Genomic DNA, 16,820 nt, shown 5'->3' with positions numbered 1-16,820 from the left:
TTTAACCAATGGGAGAAAGCCATGCAGAGCCTTCAAGGGAACTCCCATTCGGAGGCCCTGTGCCAGGCTGGAGACGGCCCTGGGGCCACCGCGACCCCGTCGGAGGCCGCCCAACCCGGGCGGAGGGACAGAGAACAGCGGCTCGGATGCGCCTGGAAGGTCCCCAGCCAAATACGCGCCGCTGCTGGTCCGGGCGTGGGGCGCGGCTGAGCACAGCCGGGGGCTGACCTCCGCGTGGCGTCATTCTGTCCTGGGCGACCCGTCCGTCTCCCATGTTCAGACAGGAAGGGCTGGCTCTCCGCAGTCCGCATCTCCGATCCCCCACAGAACACGGCAAAGCACAGCCGCTTCAGCAGCCTTGGTGGTCGAGGGCCGTTCCCGCCAGACCTTCTGGCCCAGGCTTGCTCTGCGGGTGCAAAGGGGCCAGCACAGACGAGAGGCCACGTGCGGCCGGTGGAGGGGAACCGATCAGCAGGCAGGGGCCGCACAACTGCCGGCTCCGACCGTGGCCCAGCACCACGCACGTGCAGCCCTCGGCCTCCCTGGCTCTCTGAGCGTCAGCCACGAACCTCACCAACCATCCAGGAGGCAGGAGGGCGAGGGCACAGCTGGGGAGAATGGATGCCAACATCTAACGACAAGGTGCCCCAATATTCCTAGAAGCGGCTGGAATGACCACAGCATCGGAACCGGACAAACTGATTTTCCTGAACGTGCGAGTCATCCTTTGTTTTCCTCCTTAAGGAGCCTAGAGCCATTAAGTGTACGAATTCCAAGTTTGAAAACAGTAACGTGGATAAAAGGGGGGAAGCAACATTATAAAGGAAACCAAACCAGAAACAGCTGGCAGAGCACTTCAGCGGGTGGCCGCCTTTCGGACACACGACCCCATGCTCTGGGCTCCGGTCGCGGAGCAGGGCGGCCCCACCGCTGGCCAGGGCGGAGCTGCCAGCATCAGGGTGGAGGGCCGCTTGAGCAGGCAGAGGTGCGTGAAAGGGCTGACTCCCCGGCCCCAGCAGCACACAAAGTCCGGGTCCCGTTTGCACCTGTTCCCGCCAAAGGCCCGAGACACCCTGGCAGAGGCCCCTGCAGGGACCTGCACTCTGAAGGAGGCTGGAACCCAGAGTAAGACCCAGAGTCCCACGACCTTGAGCTGGGCTCTAAAACCACGTGAAGGGAGACTGCACCGTCGAACAACTGCACTAAAAACTGCACTTAATTGGACCAAAGGGACGGCGTGCCGGGCAGGCCCGAGTCTGAGCGGGAGCCCGTGCCTCCGTGGGAAGGGGCTGCGCATGGGCACACCAGGGGCGAGAGCCTGACCTTCACATGCGACTTCCTGGCTGTTCCTGCAGAATAATTCAGACATTATATATAAATAGAGCAGTGAAACATTTACTTTTTTCTTCACCTAGACCTACAACATCAATACATATAAATAAAGTCTAGTGTTTTCTGTTTTTATTGGGGGGTGGGTAGAAAATACAGGGGTAGAGAACCGGGTTGGAGGACAGGTGACCTCTTTGTTTTTATTTTCTCTCAAACAGAAGTACTGTCACTCTGACGGCAGGACCACCTGAAGGGAACAACGAGCTTTAACAGCAGCCAGGACTGGTTCTGTTGACCTTTAAACTGAGAAAACCTTTTTTCCTTTAGACAAACCATGCGCACTGATTGGGAGCGAGGGGCCTGGCTGGTGTCTAGGCACACAGCCAGTGGCGGGGGCACCTCCTGCAGGGGCACCGGGCGGCAGAGGCAGGTGGGGGCAGGGCCGCAGGCAGGGCAGCTGCCCGCTGGGAGGAAGGGGCAGAGCAGGGGAGCAGAGGGCGGGTGAACGTGGGCAACTCTGTCGGTGGGCAGACCTTCGAGAAGGGGCTTCAGAGTCAACATTCAGGGGATGAAGAAAGAGAAGCCGGTAAAAAGTAAGGTCTGAGGGTGGGGGCCAGAGGTGCTGAAAGCCAGACTGAGCAGTCAAGCATCTTCCAAGGAAATTGGCCTCTTTCCAGACGGCACGATGGCTGCCGCGTCCTTAAAGCGGCAACCAGCAGCGTGAGTTACTCCCGCACTGCCCGCGGCGCCTCGTCGCCCACGTTCCGCACTGGACACAGAGCTGAGAAATACAGCCTGAGCGGCGGTCACACGCCTGTGGTGACACTGAAGGGGGCCATCCCCACCCACCTACCACCAGTCCTCCCAGCCAGGTTCCGCGGCAGCAGCCCCTCTCGGAAGGTGGCTGACTAGGGCCTTGAAGGGCATGCCCCCTCCCGTCCCCTTGGAATGACAATCTGGGATGATCCTAGTTCTTATTTAAAAAACAAGAACTCAGCATAAAATGGCTCATGCGAACGTTCTGCCAGAGACACCCCGCAGCCGCAGCAGGCTGCCCGGCTGTCCCGGTGGTCGCCCTGCAGCACAGCCTGCCCTCGGGCCCTGCCCCGCCGGTCCCAGCGCCGGGCCCATGCCGGGAGCGAAGGGAAGCAGAGGCCGGCGGCATCCAGCAGCCTCGCAGACCACAGGCCCCGCTCCAGACCCAGCGCACGGCCGTCTGGGGAGCCTCGTGGTTTCCAGTCAAGAGCTGCGTGAGGCCGAGGGGCAGGAGCCTCCAGACGAGGAAGGGGGGGACCGGGAAGGGGTGCGGACAGGGAGCGTGTGAGTCACAGCCCCGCAGGTGCGGAGCCCCAGGAGCAGCGGCGAGGGCGGGGCCTGGTGCTGTCTGCTGGCACCCCAGGCCCAACAGGAAAACACCAGTGACTTGTCCCTCGTGACTCTCCTCGGGGCCGCGGGCAGCATGTCCACTGGCTTCAGAAGAGCCCAGGACAGAAATTCTGTGTAATTCTTATGCTAAAAAGGTCATCACCTCACTGGGCTGCCCCTAAGCTTCGAAGTCACCAGGCCAGGGCTGGAACCCACTGCTTCCAAAGCGCACTGCTGCACGCGGTGGGGCTCATGACAGGGTCTACGTAACTTACTTCTTTTGCAACCCCCTCCAAAGGTTAACCAACTGAGAGACAGCAGGGGGGGCACACAGGCCATCTCTTAAGGTTGAGGTACCAACTTCAACAGGAGGGAGGGTTAAGGAAGTTACTGGAATCAGAGACGGGGTCAGGGAGCGGCTGCCGAAGAACGTATGAAAGTCCCAGCTACTGAGACATAACTTGTGTTTCATTTTCCCTTCTTTGTAAAAAAAACTTTGCTGCTTTTTCAAACACAAAGCTCCAAACTGAGGACCCTGCTGCCACGCACTGCGCAGGGGACGGGAGGGAAGGACGCGCTGAGCGGAAGCGCCGGCGACTCTGCACTGCCCGAGGCTCGAGTGGGCACAGCTGGGCCGCAAGGAAACAGGAGGGGGTCGTGTGTCGTTTGTGTGTATTAAAGCGAGCAGGTCAACGCCACACATCCACAGCGCAAGCTGGCTGGGCGCTGGAGCTTTCAGGAGTGGAGAAGAGAAGGGGCGTCCCTCGGTCCGGCCAGACGGCGGGACGCGGCTGCCGAGGCTCTGGGAGCACCCTGCTGTGTGGCCGCGGCGGCACGGTCCTCAGGGCGAGGCGTGGTCGAGCACCTTCAGGCCTTGCTCTCCTCCACTTTCACTGCCCGAGGCTTGATTGCTCCTGTCCGCTTCATCTGGGAGGCGGCCAAAGGGGCCTCCTGCAGTTTCACGGCTCCCAGGCTGGGCTTCTCATCCACTCGTGGTTTTGCCTTTGGACAGACCAGTGAGAACGAAGAAGTTACCCTCACGGGAAGAGCCCGTCTGGATACACAGCTCCCCCCACCCACTTCCTGCCCCTGAGTCACAGAGAACAGTTCCCCCGAGGAGTCCCTCTTTGGGTCAAGGGCACACTTAGAAGGACTCTCCTAGGGATACAGGGGTGGCGCTGCTCTGTGCCCCCACGGGCGCCGAGTGCAGTGATTCGGAGCGGCAGGGAGACGCCGGGTCCTCCGGGAGCCTTCCCCAATGCCCGCGGCCCCCGCAGAGGCAGGGCGTCCAAGGCCAACAGCAGGCCTTTTCAAATCAGTGCACCCCACGCCCAAGGGAAGCGAGCCCCTGGGGCCTCCAGGCAGGCTCGGTTCTCCCAGAACTTGGACCCTCCCCGGCTCGCACTTTGTGGGAACCTTTTCCCGGGACCAAGTCTGACTCCGAGTCCCAGCCAGCGTCCCATTAATCTGCAGGTCTGCACTAGGCAGCGCCTCTGAGTGGCCTGCGTCCATTCTGTCCCTGCACCGTGGTGTGACCTCTGGAAGAAAGCTTCGGAAGCTCAACCCAAGCAACTCGAGGAGGAGCGGCCCCCAGGGACGCCCGTCAAGGAGGAGTGAAATGAGCGGCCAGGCGCCCCTCCACCAGCCGGGAGCCCTGCTTCAGTGAACACCCACCCCTGACGCGTCTGGGCTCTGCGGCCCTGTCACACTTCAGAGTGGCAGCGAGGAGAACAATGCCCGGTGGCAAAGACACTGATTAGCCCCTTCACGGTGACACAGGAGCACATCATTCCGTCATCACCCCTCCCAGCCGAGACAAGGACGAGACACAGCACTCACTAGAGCTAGCAGCGCACACACGCACACGCACACACGTGCACGCACACACGTGCACGCACTCACGCCCGGCTTCTAGAGCTGACCCCCGGACCTGACCCGGGCCCAGCGCCTGCACAGCCCGAACCGCTGCGGAGGGAGAGTCCACCTTCCAGCGTCACCTCCTCCGAGGACCCGCACCCTCCCTTCTCCACGGGACAAGGAAGGACCCAGACGCCCGTTGGGAGGAGCAGCGCCTTCGCCGGGAGGGGCGCGGGCTCCCGGCGCCATGCTCCGAGCGCCAGGGCGCGTCTCTCTTTGTGAGAGGAGCATGCGACTGGGCGGACAGTCCCTTGTCCTTAGGCGCTCGGAGGCAGGCCTAAGCATCCAGGGCTGGAGGGTCTGGAAAGCCATCTTCTACCTGGTGAGCGTAGTGTCCCTGCACAGAGCCCACGTTAACTGCTGATCCAGAGGCCTTCCCACTGGGGCTAGCAGAGCTAGGCCTGAAAAAACCAAAGGCAGGGGGTGAGAACACACGCGTCACCGCAGAACGGAGCTGAGCCAGCGCGGCGGCCCTGCAGACCTCCCGACGGAGGAGAACCGAGACCTCAGACAGTGGGGCACGGGGTGTGTGTGTGTGTGTGTGTGTGTGTGTGTGTCACTGCCTGCCCTGGCACCTCCCACGCAGCTCACGGAGGCGCGCCTGAGGGCCAGAGGCCGAGGTCCTACAGCGGAGGGACCCTGAGCAGACAGGCAGACACTGACCAGACGGACGACGGCCATTAACCATCTCTCAGGGCAGGGAGGGTCTGGACGCACGTGACTGTGACCGGACAGAAGTCTAGCCCTGATGTAAGAGTCACACCGAGTATTCTTCTAGTCCCCCCTCTTCTGGGGACGGGGGTGGGGTGTTGGGGGGGGTGGAGAGAAACCAAAAGGAACTGAACTGTGGAACAGCTTTCTGAATATGTCCCACGGACCAGACAACTGCGCCCTGGGACGTCGCTTAGATGCCACGGGAGAAGGTTTCAGTGTCACAAGCACAAGCAGCACCGTGGCAGAGCCCCCGTGACCGAGCACAGCGGGCCGCTCAGGCAGGCGGCCTCTCGCATGGTACCCCCCACCCCAGCGCCGGCGGGGAGCCCTCGTGGCAGGGCTGGGCTCAGAAGCCGCGTCCAGAAAAAGTGAGAAACGCTTCTCGATAAAAACCCACCAGAGGCCCTGGCTGCTGTGGCTCAGTGGACTGAGTGCCCACCTGTGAGCTGAAAGGTCGCCAGTTCAGTGTCCGCTCAGGGCACAGGCCTGGGGTGCAGGCCGGGTCCCCAGTGGGGTGTATGTGAGAGGCAGCCAATGGGTGTTTCCCTCCCACATCAGTGTTTCTCTCCCTCTTTGTTCCTCCCTTCCCCTCTTTCTGAAAATAAAATCTTAAAAATGTATATATACACCAGTGTTTCCAACCCCGATGAAAACACCAACCAAACAAAGGCTATTAGTGAAGGGACTTGTTTTCTCAAGCTTCCCTCGAGGAGAGCGACAGCCGTCTCTGTTCTCAGGGGACTCGGGCAACTCCTGTTACGAGAGTCACTTCCCAGGATTTGCCCGGGGAAGCGTCTGCAGCCAAAAGCTGCGGGGCTCGGCCTGGGGCTGCGGGCAGGCAGCAGCCATGCACACACAGAGCAGGCTTCCTTCTCCCCGAGTGGACCCAACGCTCGGGGCGGCAGCGCGTACACCTCTCTTACAGTTCTGTGGTCTGGCCTAAGTGAAAAACACGGTCAGAAAACAAAGCACGCTAACAAAACCAGAGAAGCCAAGGGCGAGAATAAGAACAGAAAAGATGATGAAATGTGGAAAAAGCCACGGAAAACCCTTCTCCGGAAACGCAGTCAGGAGGGTGGGTGCGGTGGCAGGAGGCCTCGGCCGCGACGCTCCCCGTGAGACTCGCGCGCAGGATGAGCTGATGTGCAGGAGCAGTCCTCGGCGGCAGGACTTACTGGGCGCAGGGACCTCGCCCAGAACATGGAGCACCATGCGTGTCTGTGACTCCCAGGCACCTCCCACACCTGACGAGAGTCCACCATACCCACCCCGGGGCCCGAAGCCGGATCATGCGGCCTCCCCAACCTCCATGCGCCTCCTTGGGTAGACGTTCAGCAGAACCGAGCTTCTCTGACATCTCAACACAGTAAGCAACTCAACAAAATAACCCTACAAAGCCATCTCCGACCGTCCCTGGAGGCAGAGACAGACGGAGGAAGGGACAAGGCACCTGTCTGCTCTGGGTGAGGCAGGGCCCAGAGCCCAGCAGCAACGGGCCCTGAAGGAGACTCTCCCCGTCCCAGGGCTGCGCCTTTTTGGCCACTGAACCCTCCTCTAAAAGCCGGCGAGAAGCGGCGTCGTCAGGGTCGGTCCGACCCGATGGAACGTTAGCTGTCCCGTTTCTGCCCTTCCAACAAGCTTCCCACCCGGAGTGTTTGTGAGGACGATGAAAAGCCAGCCCCACTCCTGGTTTCCGTGGCCACAAGAGCACGAGGGGCCAGCACGGGAACGTCACGGGACCCAGCGCTCGGCGCCCTGTGCTGCCCTCCACTGGCCTCCGGCCCTTCTGAACCCCCAGCCCGGCTCCAGCAAGCCCTCGCCTCTGCAGCTCCCGCCCCGGGGCGTTTCTCACCTGTAAGTCTGTGCTGTTGGCAGGGGGCCTCCTGGAGGAACATTCTGTTTACTGTCGGCAAAGTGGAAGCCCTTCATCTCCACCTGAGAGGACTAAACAGAGCAGGAAGTAAAAGCTGCTAACTGGTGGCCCTAGGGGACGGCCTGGTCCTTGCTGAGCCACCCTGGGCAGAGCTGGTGGGGGACCAGGAGGACCCAGGAGAACCTCTGGATGGGAAGGCACCTTCTGAAGGAGTCCACACGCGAGGACTCATCCTTAGAAGTGTGCCGGTATCATTTCCTTGCAAAGTGGCTGGGGAGCGTGGCCCCCGTGCCACCACAAGGCACTGGCCCGGCCGTGAACCTGACCCCTCTGCGCCGGAGGGAGGCAGTGCGGAGCCCTGCACCTGGCCCTCCACAGGCGCGTCCTCCGCCGTGTGAGGGCACTTGGGCACTGACTGCACACACCTCCTCTCTGCCCGGGCATCTCCCACGCCAGCCTGTCAACGTGGCTGGCTCACACACAAGCCGGGGCTTCCCGCGCGGGGCTCTGAGGGGACCGCTCACGTGTCAGGCTACGAGAGTGGTGTGACTAACTTGGAAGGGCTGATAAGACAAGGAGGGGGTCATGCTCACCTCTCTGCTGGTGTTAAGGACCGAAGGCTGGGAGCCGGGTGGGAGGATCCTGCGGGGGCCCCCGACAGAGAGGCTCTGCCCCTGCGGCAGCTGGATGGACTGCGGCAGGATCAGGGGCTGCTGCCCGGAGCCGTACCGAGGCAGAGGCAGCTGGGAGCCGGGCAGTGGCATCGTCAGCTGTTGACAACAGGGACAGTCAGGAAGAGGAGTGGAAGTTGGGGACAAAGCCACAAACCACGGTTGACACACATGCCCAAGAGCAAGTACACACCAGACTTCATTTCTTATTTCAAATGAGTGAAAGCGAGGACTCCACACAGTAGTGAGGGTTCTGGATTCCCACTAGAGGGGGACAGAGGTCACCCGGACTTTACACGTGACGGTGGGCAGATCTGTTGCTGGAACACAGTGGGTGGGGAGGAAGCAACCGCAGGGCAAGACTGGCAGCAACCGGCCGGGCCACACAGCAAGCGGGCCGCTGCTCCCTGCGTCAGCGAAGGGCCCCGTCCCCTCCCTTCTCGCTTCCACCCAGCAGAGGCTCCCTGAAGGCACACTGTGCGCTGGGGAAGCGCCAGGACACCGTCAGACCCGGACGTGGCGTGCTGGACACAGCCACGGGGCCAGGGTGCACAGCACGGGCAGTGAAGCCCGTGGTGGGGGCGTGAGGCGGGGAGTGGGAGGGAGGGGCACCTCTGTACCCTGCGTGCAGCACCGAGAGGCCGCCCCCGCTCCCGCTCTGCCCACGGAGGGAGGACGAGGCGCGGCTGGGCTCTGGGCATTCGGGTTCCTGGAACCAATGCGGAGCCTCGTGGATGCCTTAAGGCAGTTATGTCAGAAACCCGGGCCGACGGCGAGGCCTCGGTGACTGCTCCCAACACCCAGAGCTGGGTGGGCGAGAGGGAGCGGGTGGGCCTGGAGGCGCTCGGGCCGGGGGCCAGGGTGGGCCACGTTGCGTCTCTCAGTCACTGTCCTCGTCATCTCCCTGCTTTGAGTCCACAGTGGAGGGTCAGAAGGATCTATTGGAGTCACATCACTGAGACACGTGGCAGCCAGAGCTCCAAGGCCCCACGCTCCGCCCTGCGCACCGCAGGCTGTGGGACGGACGCCGGGACAGCGCTGGCTCGGCGGGGCAACACCAGGCTGTTCTAAAGGGGCCCCCTGGCTGCTATGCTGGGCCCAAGAGCAGGAGCAGAGAGATGGGGCTGCCCAGGCCTAGACAGGGAGGGGGGTGCAGGGCTGGGAAACGGCTGGACTCTGAACACTTTTCAAAAGCAGAGCTGACAGGACCTGCTGAAGGAGCAGGAGGTGTGGGAAAGCACAGACCCGAGGGAGACGCGGCCTGGACAGCCTGAGGGGCGGGGAGAAAACCACACGTGGACACGATACTCGCACAGTCTGAGGTGTCAGGAGACGTCGGAGAAGAGATGTGGGCAGGCCACATCTGGATTTGAGTTCAAGTCCAGAAGACAGTCGTGGACTTAAGATATAGTGTGGGAGAACCAGGCAGCATCCCTGAGTAAGCAAGGACACTCACCCCATCTCCAAGCCTCCCAGGCCGGGGGTGAGGAGAGGGGCCCAGGAGAAGCTGTGCTTGCAGGGAAGCCGGCTTTAGGGACAGAGAGGTATGGGACTCCTCGGAAGAGGCTAAGCCTCGGGCCCTGGTTCTAGTGGCTGCACACTGCACGTAAGTCGGCGCACACAGAGAGACAGGTGGGAGGGAAAGCAGGCACGAGGAAGTGAGGCCCCCAAGTTCACGGTGACCGGAGCTAGGTTCCTGACCTGTGGGAGCTGGGAGTCCAACATCTGGGAGGTGCCCAGGCCGGCAGCCTGGCCAAGCTGGCTCTCGTAGACCAGGGCCTGGCTCCCGCTCAGGGGCTGGTAAGGGGGGCCGGACTGGGGCTTCACCATCTCCAAGGGCTGCAGGCCAGGGAAAGCCGAGTACTGGGGCTTCAGGGCTGCGCCTCCAGAGAGGATCATGGTGCTGGGCGGTGACAGGCTGGGGTGCATGTACACCTGAGATCTGCAAAAGCCAACAGAGAGCAGGGCTCAGGTGCGCGAGGGCACCCCTGACTCTGGACCCCCAGAGGGCCTGGGGGACACACTGCTCACCGTGCCCCTCAAGATTCTAGCTCAGAAGATCGGAGTCAGCAACTGCATTGATAATAGCCTCTTGGACGGGGCCAATGCTGCTGCTCTAGGGGCCGGGTTGAGCACCCCTAGACTTAACAAACAGACACATGCACAAGACCCAGGAAAACCTGTGCAATGCCCAAAGCGCCAGACGTGGACCCGGAACGAGCAGCAAAGGCGTGGAGGAGGCCTGTGCCCGGCAAGAGGCGCGGCAGGACCCGTCTGCCGCCTGGTCTGCCACACAGCTAGTGACGACCGTAAGTGACCACAGCCACTGCCCCTCCCCCACTCCCAGCGGAACAAAGGGCTGGCCAGGCCCCCCACCCTCCCCTCTCACCTGAAGGGCTGCAAGGAGCTGAAGATCTCCTGCGACTGGGAGGCAGGGAGCCCGCCCCTCAGTCCCAGCTGCGCCGGAGCCTGCAGAGACGTGTGAAGGGAGATCGGGATCTGCTGGGCGGCGGCCTGCGGGGGAGCCCGACAGGTCACTGCGGTGCCCTCCAGGCAGGATCTCCCCGTCCCCCGCTCCCGGCCCCTCCGCACGGCCCCTGGAACACTGCCCCCCACGCAAATTCTAGCACGTCCTTCCTGGGCTTCTTTTGCTCTGCAGGACCCAGTACAACAGAAAGAACAGGTCCCGGCTACGCATGACTTAGATGAAGGGATAGCCACATACAGGACACATGCAATGTGACCCAGTTACGTGAAGACCAGGATCTTATAAAACTGAAGACTGTCACAGTTAAGGACACGTTTTAAGAAGGTCAGGACAGGCCAAGTCCCCTGTCCCGATCTGCACGGGGTGTGGGACCCCTCGGAAGGCCTGAACCGGCTTCTGGAAACTTCCAGAAATCATCCCCTTGCAGCACAGAAGACATGCCAATCCTCCATAAAACTAGATACCTGCTCATTTGTAAAACCATCTCCTCCTAATGCACCAAGCCTGGAAGGCCAGGTGAGGATACTGGTCCCCAAAGAGAACCCCGCCTCAGCTAACCCTCCCGCTAAGACATGGGAGGTGAGCCCTGAGGGAGAAAAACAGCCGAGGCTGGAGCACTGAGCTCCGTTCCTCCTCCCGGTCCCTAGTTTACTCATCTCACAAACACCGACTGGCTGCCACGATATGCCAGGTGCTAAGACACACGAGGGATAGGAGAAAAGCAGGTGACAAACGAAGACAGTGATGACACTGCTCCCCCGCCGCCCGCCGTCACCTGCTGGTAACCCTGCTGCTGCGGAATCGTCTGAGGAACCAGCCGGGGCTGACTTGCAAACACATGGCCGTCCAGGTAGAGAGGGGGCAGGTGGCTGCCTGGAGACAGAATCCAAAGAGGCAGGACAGGATCAGGTCTCAGGGTCCCCGGGGCCCCGCGAGGGGACAGGCTGCTCAGCCCCCGCAGCCCCCGGGCCCAGGAGGAGGCACGGCTCCAGCCCGCCCGCCCCGCCTAACTGCCCCACCCCCCAGGAGCGGCTGTGCTGGAACTGAGGGCTGCCTGGGTCTCTCAGCCACTTTCCTCGTCACCCCCCTGCTAGCGAGTCCACAGTGGAGGGTCAGAAGGGTCTATTGGAGCTGCATCACCGAGACTTTGGCAGCTGCGACCTCAAATCCCCACCCTCGCCCTCTGGGCACCGACACCACGACCAGGCCGGGGACAGTAAGGACAGTCGTGGCTAACACTGACGGAGGGGTCAGCCGACACAAGGCCTGCCCAGATGTGGCCTCCGCTCCTGGGCGTCCTCAGCCCTGGCTTATTTACAGAGCAGGGGACTGAGGATCAGAGCTGAGCTGCTCACAGGCGGCAGTGACACCAGCCCCATGTGACCCAGGTCCAGCTCAGAGCCAATCCCGGCTCGTTCCTGCCAGCCACTGGGCCCTGCTTGCCAGGAGGGAAGGGAGCAGGGCAGCAGGGAGTACGGGCGGGCCGTCCACAGCGCCCGGGGAGCCACGGTCACCCAGCCTAGAGACCCGCCCCCACGTGTACAGACTTCAGGCCAAGGAGGCGCTCAGGCCAGCAAGCCTGCTCCCGGCGGAGGCCAGGGTGGAGCACCTGGGAGAGAAGCAGAAGGAGCCACAGAGGCCACAGGCATGGGCGGCATGGAGACGCCGCCGAAGGAGCTGTAGCTGACCCCGCCGGACGCTCCCGCAGAGGACGGGGGCTGCAGGCCCGAGCCAGCACCGCCTGGGGGGCTCTGCTCCGGCAAACTGGGCGAGTTCTCCCAAGCCTTTCGCGCTGACTCCATCTGCAAAAGCAAGGGGAGGAGGGGGTGAAACCTGCCCGGTCGAGGCAGCAAGCCCCACAGGTCCAGGCCCCCGGGGGCAGGCGGGCAGGCGGGCAGCTCTTCACAAGCTAGGGCACCGACCGACGGGGCCTGGCCCAGCCCAGGGCTGGTGTTACCTTCAGAGTGAGGTCTGCAGTAGGGAAGGACATCTGGCTCAGGCCGATGGCCCTCTGGATGTGATGATCACGACGGAGGATGGGGATACTCTGTGTCAGCCCGGCCTGGAGGGGACAGGAAACCATGAGCAAACAGGCACAGAGGAGTGAGGAGAGGTGTCAGAACACACCTTCAGGTTTGGTCGTGTGTGCCGAGACCGCCGAGCTGAAGCTGCCAGCAGCCCAGACCAGACCAGCTTATGTCCTCCACAGAGCTGCCTTTACAGGTCTCCTCGACAAACATGTGACCATGGAACTTGGAAGAATAGAGAATCAAAGAATGCCAAGTAAACCAGACTTAGGAAACATGTTATCCCACTTTAAGGTCACAAAACTGGGGCATGGAACACTCAAGCTGGAAGACATGTCACTAGCAAGAAACCACATCGTGAGCCAAACCCAGGTCTGCCCGACCCTCCAGGCCGGGCAGGTTCACGTCTTGGTTTCAGAGCACCACTTAGGTTCTTCTCCCAGGGCCTGCCAGTGCAGGGTCAAGAGCTGGAGGCCTGAGGTGGACACACATACTTACGTTGCTGGCCAAGGCGTCCTGAAGCTTGACAACTGGATTCCCTGCGGGACCAGAGGCAGAACCCGGCGGCAAGCTGAAATCAGAGTCCTGGAAAAAAGGGAGCGGAGTCCAGTCGAAGTCGTCCCGGCTTCCCTTTTGGCAGAGACACACCTTAATCTGATCCACAGTCTAGCAATTCAAAAATCCACTATGTGGCGTTTGCCATGTGAGCAACCCAGCCCGAGGTTTCCCAATGACAGGTGTGGGGAGGGCGCCGCCCCTCCTGTCCTCTCCCTGGTCGCGCCCACCGGCCGACCCGACAGGTGGCAGTGGAGCCCGCCAGCCTGCTCAGCCCGGACCCCGGCTGGCACCTCCGTCCACAACTCCCCTGGAGTACTCTCAGATTCCCTCTCCCCGCTCCTTCTAGGAGACGACCCTGTCTGAGCCCCCGCCCTCCTCAAGTTAGAGACACAAAAGGAAGAAAGGAACAAATCAAAGCCTCACTTTCGGGCCGACTCCGAATTCGATGGGTGGCACTGGGAGCACGGAGTCCACGTGGATCTCCACCCCGTTCACGGGCGGGACGACAGCCCCCGGCAGCCGCTCCGCCCCCTCTGAGCCCTTCCTGTTTTTCAGAGAACGCTCGTTGCCAATGGGGCCCGGTCTGTGCTCCTTGCTCTGTCCTGAGCCTTGTTCCGAATCCTTGATGGGAAAGCAGAAGCTGAGACACACAGACTAGACCACCCCGATCTATAGCTTCTAAGCCCCCAGGAATTGGGGCAGAAGACCCAGGGCAAGCCCTCCGCCCAGGCCCTGACACCCGTGAGCGGGGTCCCAGTCACCTTCTGCTCAGGCTGCTTCTGAGCCTGCTCCTTGTGCCCGTCCGCCTTGGGCTCCAGGCCGGACCCGCTCACCTCCTCTGGCTTCAGAGCGCCGTAGGGGGAGCTGCGCTGCGAGGAGGTCGCGGACGACTCCCGAGACTCGGCGCTCAGGTCCACGCCACTGTCCCCCTGGCTGCTCTTAAAGCCCTGCTGTGCGAGGCACAGGGCGGGTTAGAGGCCTCACCCCAGACTCCAAACCGCAGCGTCCAGGGAGCGAGGCTGAGTCTGGCACTGAGAAACAGCCCCCAGACCGCCCACTCCGGACGGACAGCCTTGTCCGGAGGTGGGGGGTCCTGACCTGACGGCCAAATGCACCAGCCCTGCCCGAGCCCAGGAACACAAGACCCCGCGCAGGCCCTGCACCGAGACTGCCAAACTCAGCCCCCTGTGGCCCAAACTGGGTGAACACCTTCACAGGTTTGAAGGAGAGCCCCTCGCTCACTCGCCCTACACTGGGGGTCTCCCAGGTAGCCCCCCTCTTCCTCGCTCTCACACAGCACCCCACCTAGATCAAAAACTAAGACAAGCCAGGACCTGTGGCTGAGGGGACGCTCAGGCAGACCGCCGGGACGAACAAGGCCCAGGACGGGCGAGGCCCGTGGTGGGGCACATACGCCCCCCTGCAGCCCGCGCCACTCACCTCGGCAGAGCCGGCCTCGGCGCTGTGGAAGGCCGTGGCGGCTTTAGTCCAGGAGTCGCCGGTCGAGGTCTGGACGGGCAGGGCTGCCAGGGGAGGGAGACAAGAGTCAGGACATCAAAGAGAAACAGCCAGGCCACCAAGACAAGTACAGGTGCAGCCGACAGAAACCCCAGCCCCCTCGTGCCCCCACCGATGAACGACACACAGACCTGGTCTGAGAGCGTCGCCCACCCTCTCAACATCCCCGGGTTTCACTAAGGCGGCTGGGCGGTGCGGTAAACACACCAAAGGCCTCCACGCGCTCCCGCCAGGACTGGTCACTGTCTCGGCAGCGGCACAGAGTACCTACGCTATTTATTTCTATGGGCCGCGACGGGCTCCACAGTCCCTGAGAGGCCCCAGGTGGTAGCCCACGGACCGCTCTGAGGCCCGACGGCAGCCACGGACCCCGTGTGTGCACACACACGCTCACGCGAGGCTGCGAGACCCGGGGCCTCACTCTGTGTACGTAGCCCGCGACGGCACCGTCACTCGCACACGACCCGAGCGTCTGACACCAGTGTTCCAAGAACGGATCACCAGTCAGAGCCGAGTGCCTTCCAACGTCACGCAACGTGTTGGAACTGAGGGCCACACCAGGTGCACCAGGCCCATGAAGAGAGGCTGTGCGGTAAAACAGAAAGAATCGAGGCCCAGGACCCAGAGGCGTGGGTGACTGTTGTGTGGCTCTGAGGCCAAGTCACTGCACTCCGAAAGCCATGGCTGCTTGGTTTAAAAATTAGCTGGAAGTGGGTGAATTTTCCACGCTCCCCTCGGGGGCACTGTGAGCTCTTCCTTTCTGTGTCTTTGTGCCCGCAGGGCTCTGGTCAAAGGGGGCGTTCAGGAAGAACATGCTCCATTAAAATGGTTTTGTTTTTTAAAAGTTACCAGAAAAGCAGCATTAAATATAAATTTTTCTTTTAAAGTTCAGGGAAACAAATATTCTAAAAAGATCCACCTTACTTTGGTCTCAAGTCTGTCCTTCTGGGAGGAGCTGACAGACCCTGCCTTCTGGGTGGGCTAAGGAAGCTCTGGACTCTGGCTCCCCGCCCCAGCAGGCCTTCGCTGCTTGTCCAAAGCATCACAGAAAGGGGCAAGCGACGTGGGCAGGGGAGTGAGGCCAGCTCCCGGGTGCCCTTGGCCAGGAGGGCGCGTGACTGTCCCTTTCCAGATCTCAGGACTCGCGCCGCACACACTTTGTTCTTCCACGGAACGTGAAGGCAGGAAGACGTTCACGTCTGCTCAGGGGCTTAGGTTCTGGCTCCGCAGAAGGCGCCAGGAAGCAGGCCACGCTCTATCTACATTCACGGCCCCAGAAGCAGACGCTCCCTAAGAAGAGAACAGCCGCGCGCTGTTCTGAGCCCATACAGCCCGACGCTCACCTGGGCTGCTGTTCTCCCAGATCTCGGTGCCCAGGCTGCTGCCCGGCACTGGCACCTCCCCTTGCTCCAGGCACAAGCTGTTTTGCTTCTTTGCAAATCGAGGAGGAATACGGGAGGAAAGACCTCGTCCTTTGACGGGCACCTAAGGGGAGAAACGTGGTGTAGGCCATCCTAGACGTCAGGCACGGAGAATGACAACTTCTCCCCAGGAGAAGTATCTGGGGCAGCAAAACCAAGAGGACTTGCTCCGGGGATACTGGAAAGCTCGGCTCTCAGGACCTCAACCACATGCGAACTTCAGTGCCAAGCAAACCGCCCTGGAGAAGCCTGACGACCGAGGGCCCGCAGCCCAGCAACAGGACAAGCGTGCAGGCCCCGCCGACGCCGCTGGAGCACAGGGCCCCCACTCCTCGTGACGCCCAGGGTGACAAGCCTCACCCCATCAGGCTGGGGCCCAGTGGAAGGAAAATGGGCTTGGGGGCTGATAGAGCTCTGCACCCAGCACAGCGAGGCTTCAGCTGTTGTCACTGGGACAAGTGCCCTCTCTGAGGACAGAGACGAGGCCGCCGCTGGAGCGCAGGGCCGCAGGGCCGTGCTACAGGAACACTGTCACCCCACTCCCCGCCCGCCTCAGCCCTCGTCCTGCTGGCTCTGGCTGCCTGCGCCAGCAGCCTGCCCCCGCCCGGCGCCCGCCCCTCGCGCCCCGCACCTCGCGCCCCGCACCTGCACGGCTTGCTCCTTCTTTCTCCTCTCTTCCTCCAGCAGGCGGCGCTGCTTCTTGGTCAGGACTTCAATGAAGCCTTCACCCACCATGGAGCCCACCTCAGTCTCCTCCCCAGGGTTGGACCCGCAATTCTCAATGATGGAATCTAAACCAAGAGTTCACGAGAAGGGACCATGTTCCACTCACCAGAAGCCAAGAGTAACTCGGCCCAATAGGCAACTGATATCTAAGGACGGATTCAGCTCCAACGGCCGGGCAGTGCCCAGCATGACACCTCCAAGAGCCCGGCTTTG

At 61.9% G+C, this 16,820-nt stretch overlaps 1 protein-coding gene and 2 non-coding genes across 3 annotated transcripts in view; all 3 read right to left on the bottom strand.

Moving 5' to 3' along the window:
• Nucleotides 1–3,141: 3,141 nt before the first annotated feature.
• PRRC2B (proline rich coiled-coil 2B) overlaps nt 3,142–16,820 on the bottom strand; it is a 74,288-nt gene continuing 60,609 nt past the window's right edge. The window contains exons 18-32 of the mRNA XM_090274926.1: nt 16,527–16,672; nt 15,804–15,945; nt 14,383–14,465; nt 13,704–13,892; nt 13,366–13,563; nt 12,883–12,969; nt 12,315–12,419; nt 11,967–12,159; nt 11,133–11,230; nt 10,259–10,383; nt 9,571–9,811; nt 7,792–7,968; nt 7,178–7,269; nt 4,931–5,012; nt 3,142–3,696 (exon numbers count right to left, since the gene is read on the bottom strand). Of these exons, the coding sequence (XP_090131052.1) occupies nt 3,562–3,696; nt 4,931–5,012; nt 7,178–7,269; nt 7,792–7,968; nt 9,571–9,811; nt 10,259–10,383; nt 11,133–11,230; nt 11,967–12,159; nt 12,315–12,419; nt 12,883–12,969; nt 13,366–13,563; nt 13,704–13,892; nt 14,383–14,465; nt 15,804–15,945; nt 16,527–16,672 (2,093 nt within the window). The 3' untranslated portion in view covers nt 3,142–3,561. The remainder of the gene's footprint in view (nt 3,697–4,930; nt 5,013–7,177; nt 7,270–7,791; nt 7,969–9,570; nt 9,812–10,258; nt 10,384–11,132; nt 11,231–11,966; nt 12,160–12,314; nt 12,420–12,882; nt 12,970–13,365; nt 13,564–13,703; nt 13,893–14,382; nt 14,466–15,803; nt 15,946–16,526; nt 16,673–16,820) is intronic.
• On the bottom strand, nt 8,746–8,830 carry LOC150013851 (small nucleolar RNA SNORD62). The gene has a single exon (XR_016510965.1). It is a non-coding gene; the product is annotated as a small nucleolar RNA SNORD62 (small nucleolar RNA).
• On the bottom strand, nt 11,417–11,502 carry LOC150013850 (small nucleolar RNA SNORD62). Its single transcript, XR_016510966.1, has one exon. It is a non-coding gene; the product is annotated as a small nucleolar RNA SNORD62 (small nucleolar RNA).

Source organism: Furipterus horrens, unplaced genomic scaffold (assembly GCF_987537825.1).
Source record: "Furipterus horrens unplaced genomic scaffold, mFurHor1.1.pri manual_scaffold_4, whole genome shotgun sequence".
Taxonomy (NCBI): domain Eukaryota; kingdom Metazoa; phylum Chordata; class Mammalia; order Chiroptera; family Furipteridae; genus Furipterus; species Furipterus horrens.
This window is presented reverse-complemented; position numbering and strand designations above follow the sequence as displayed.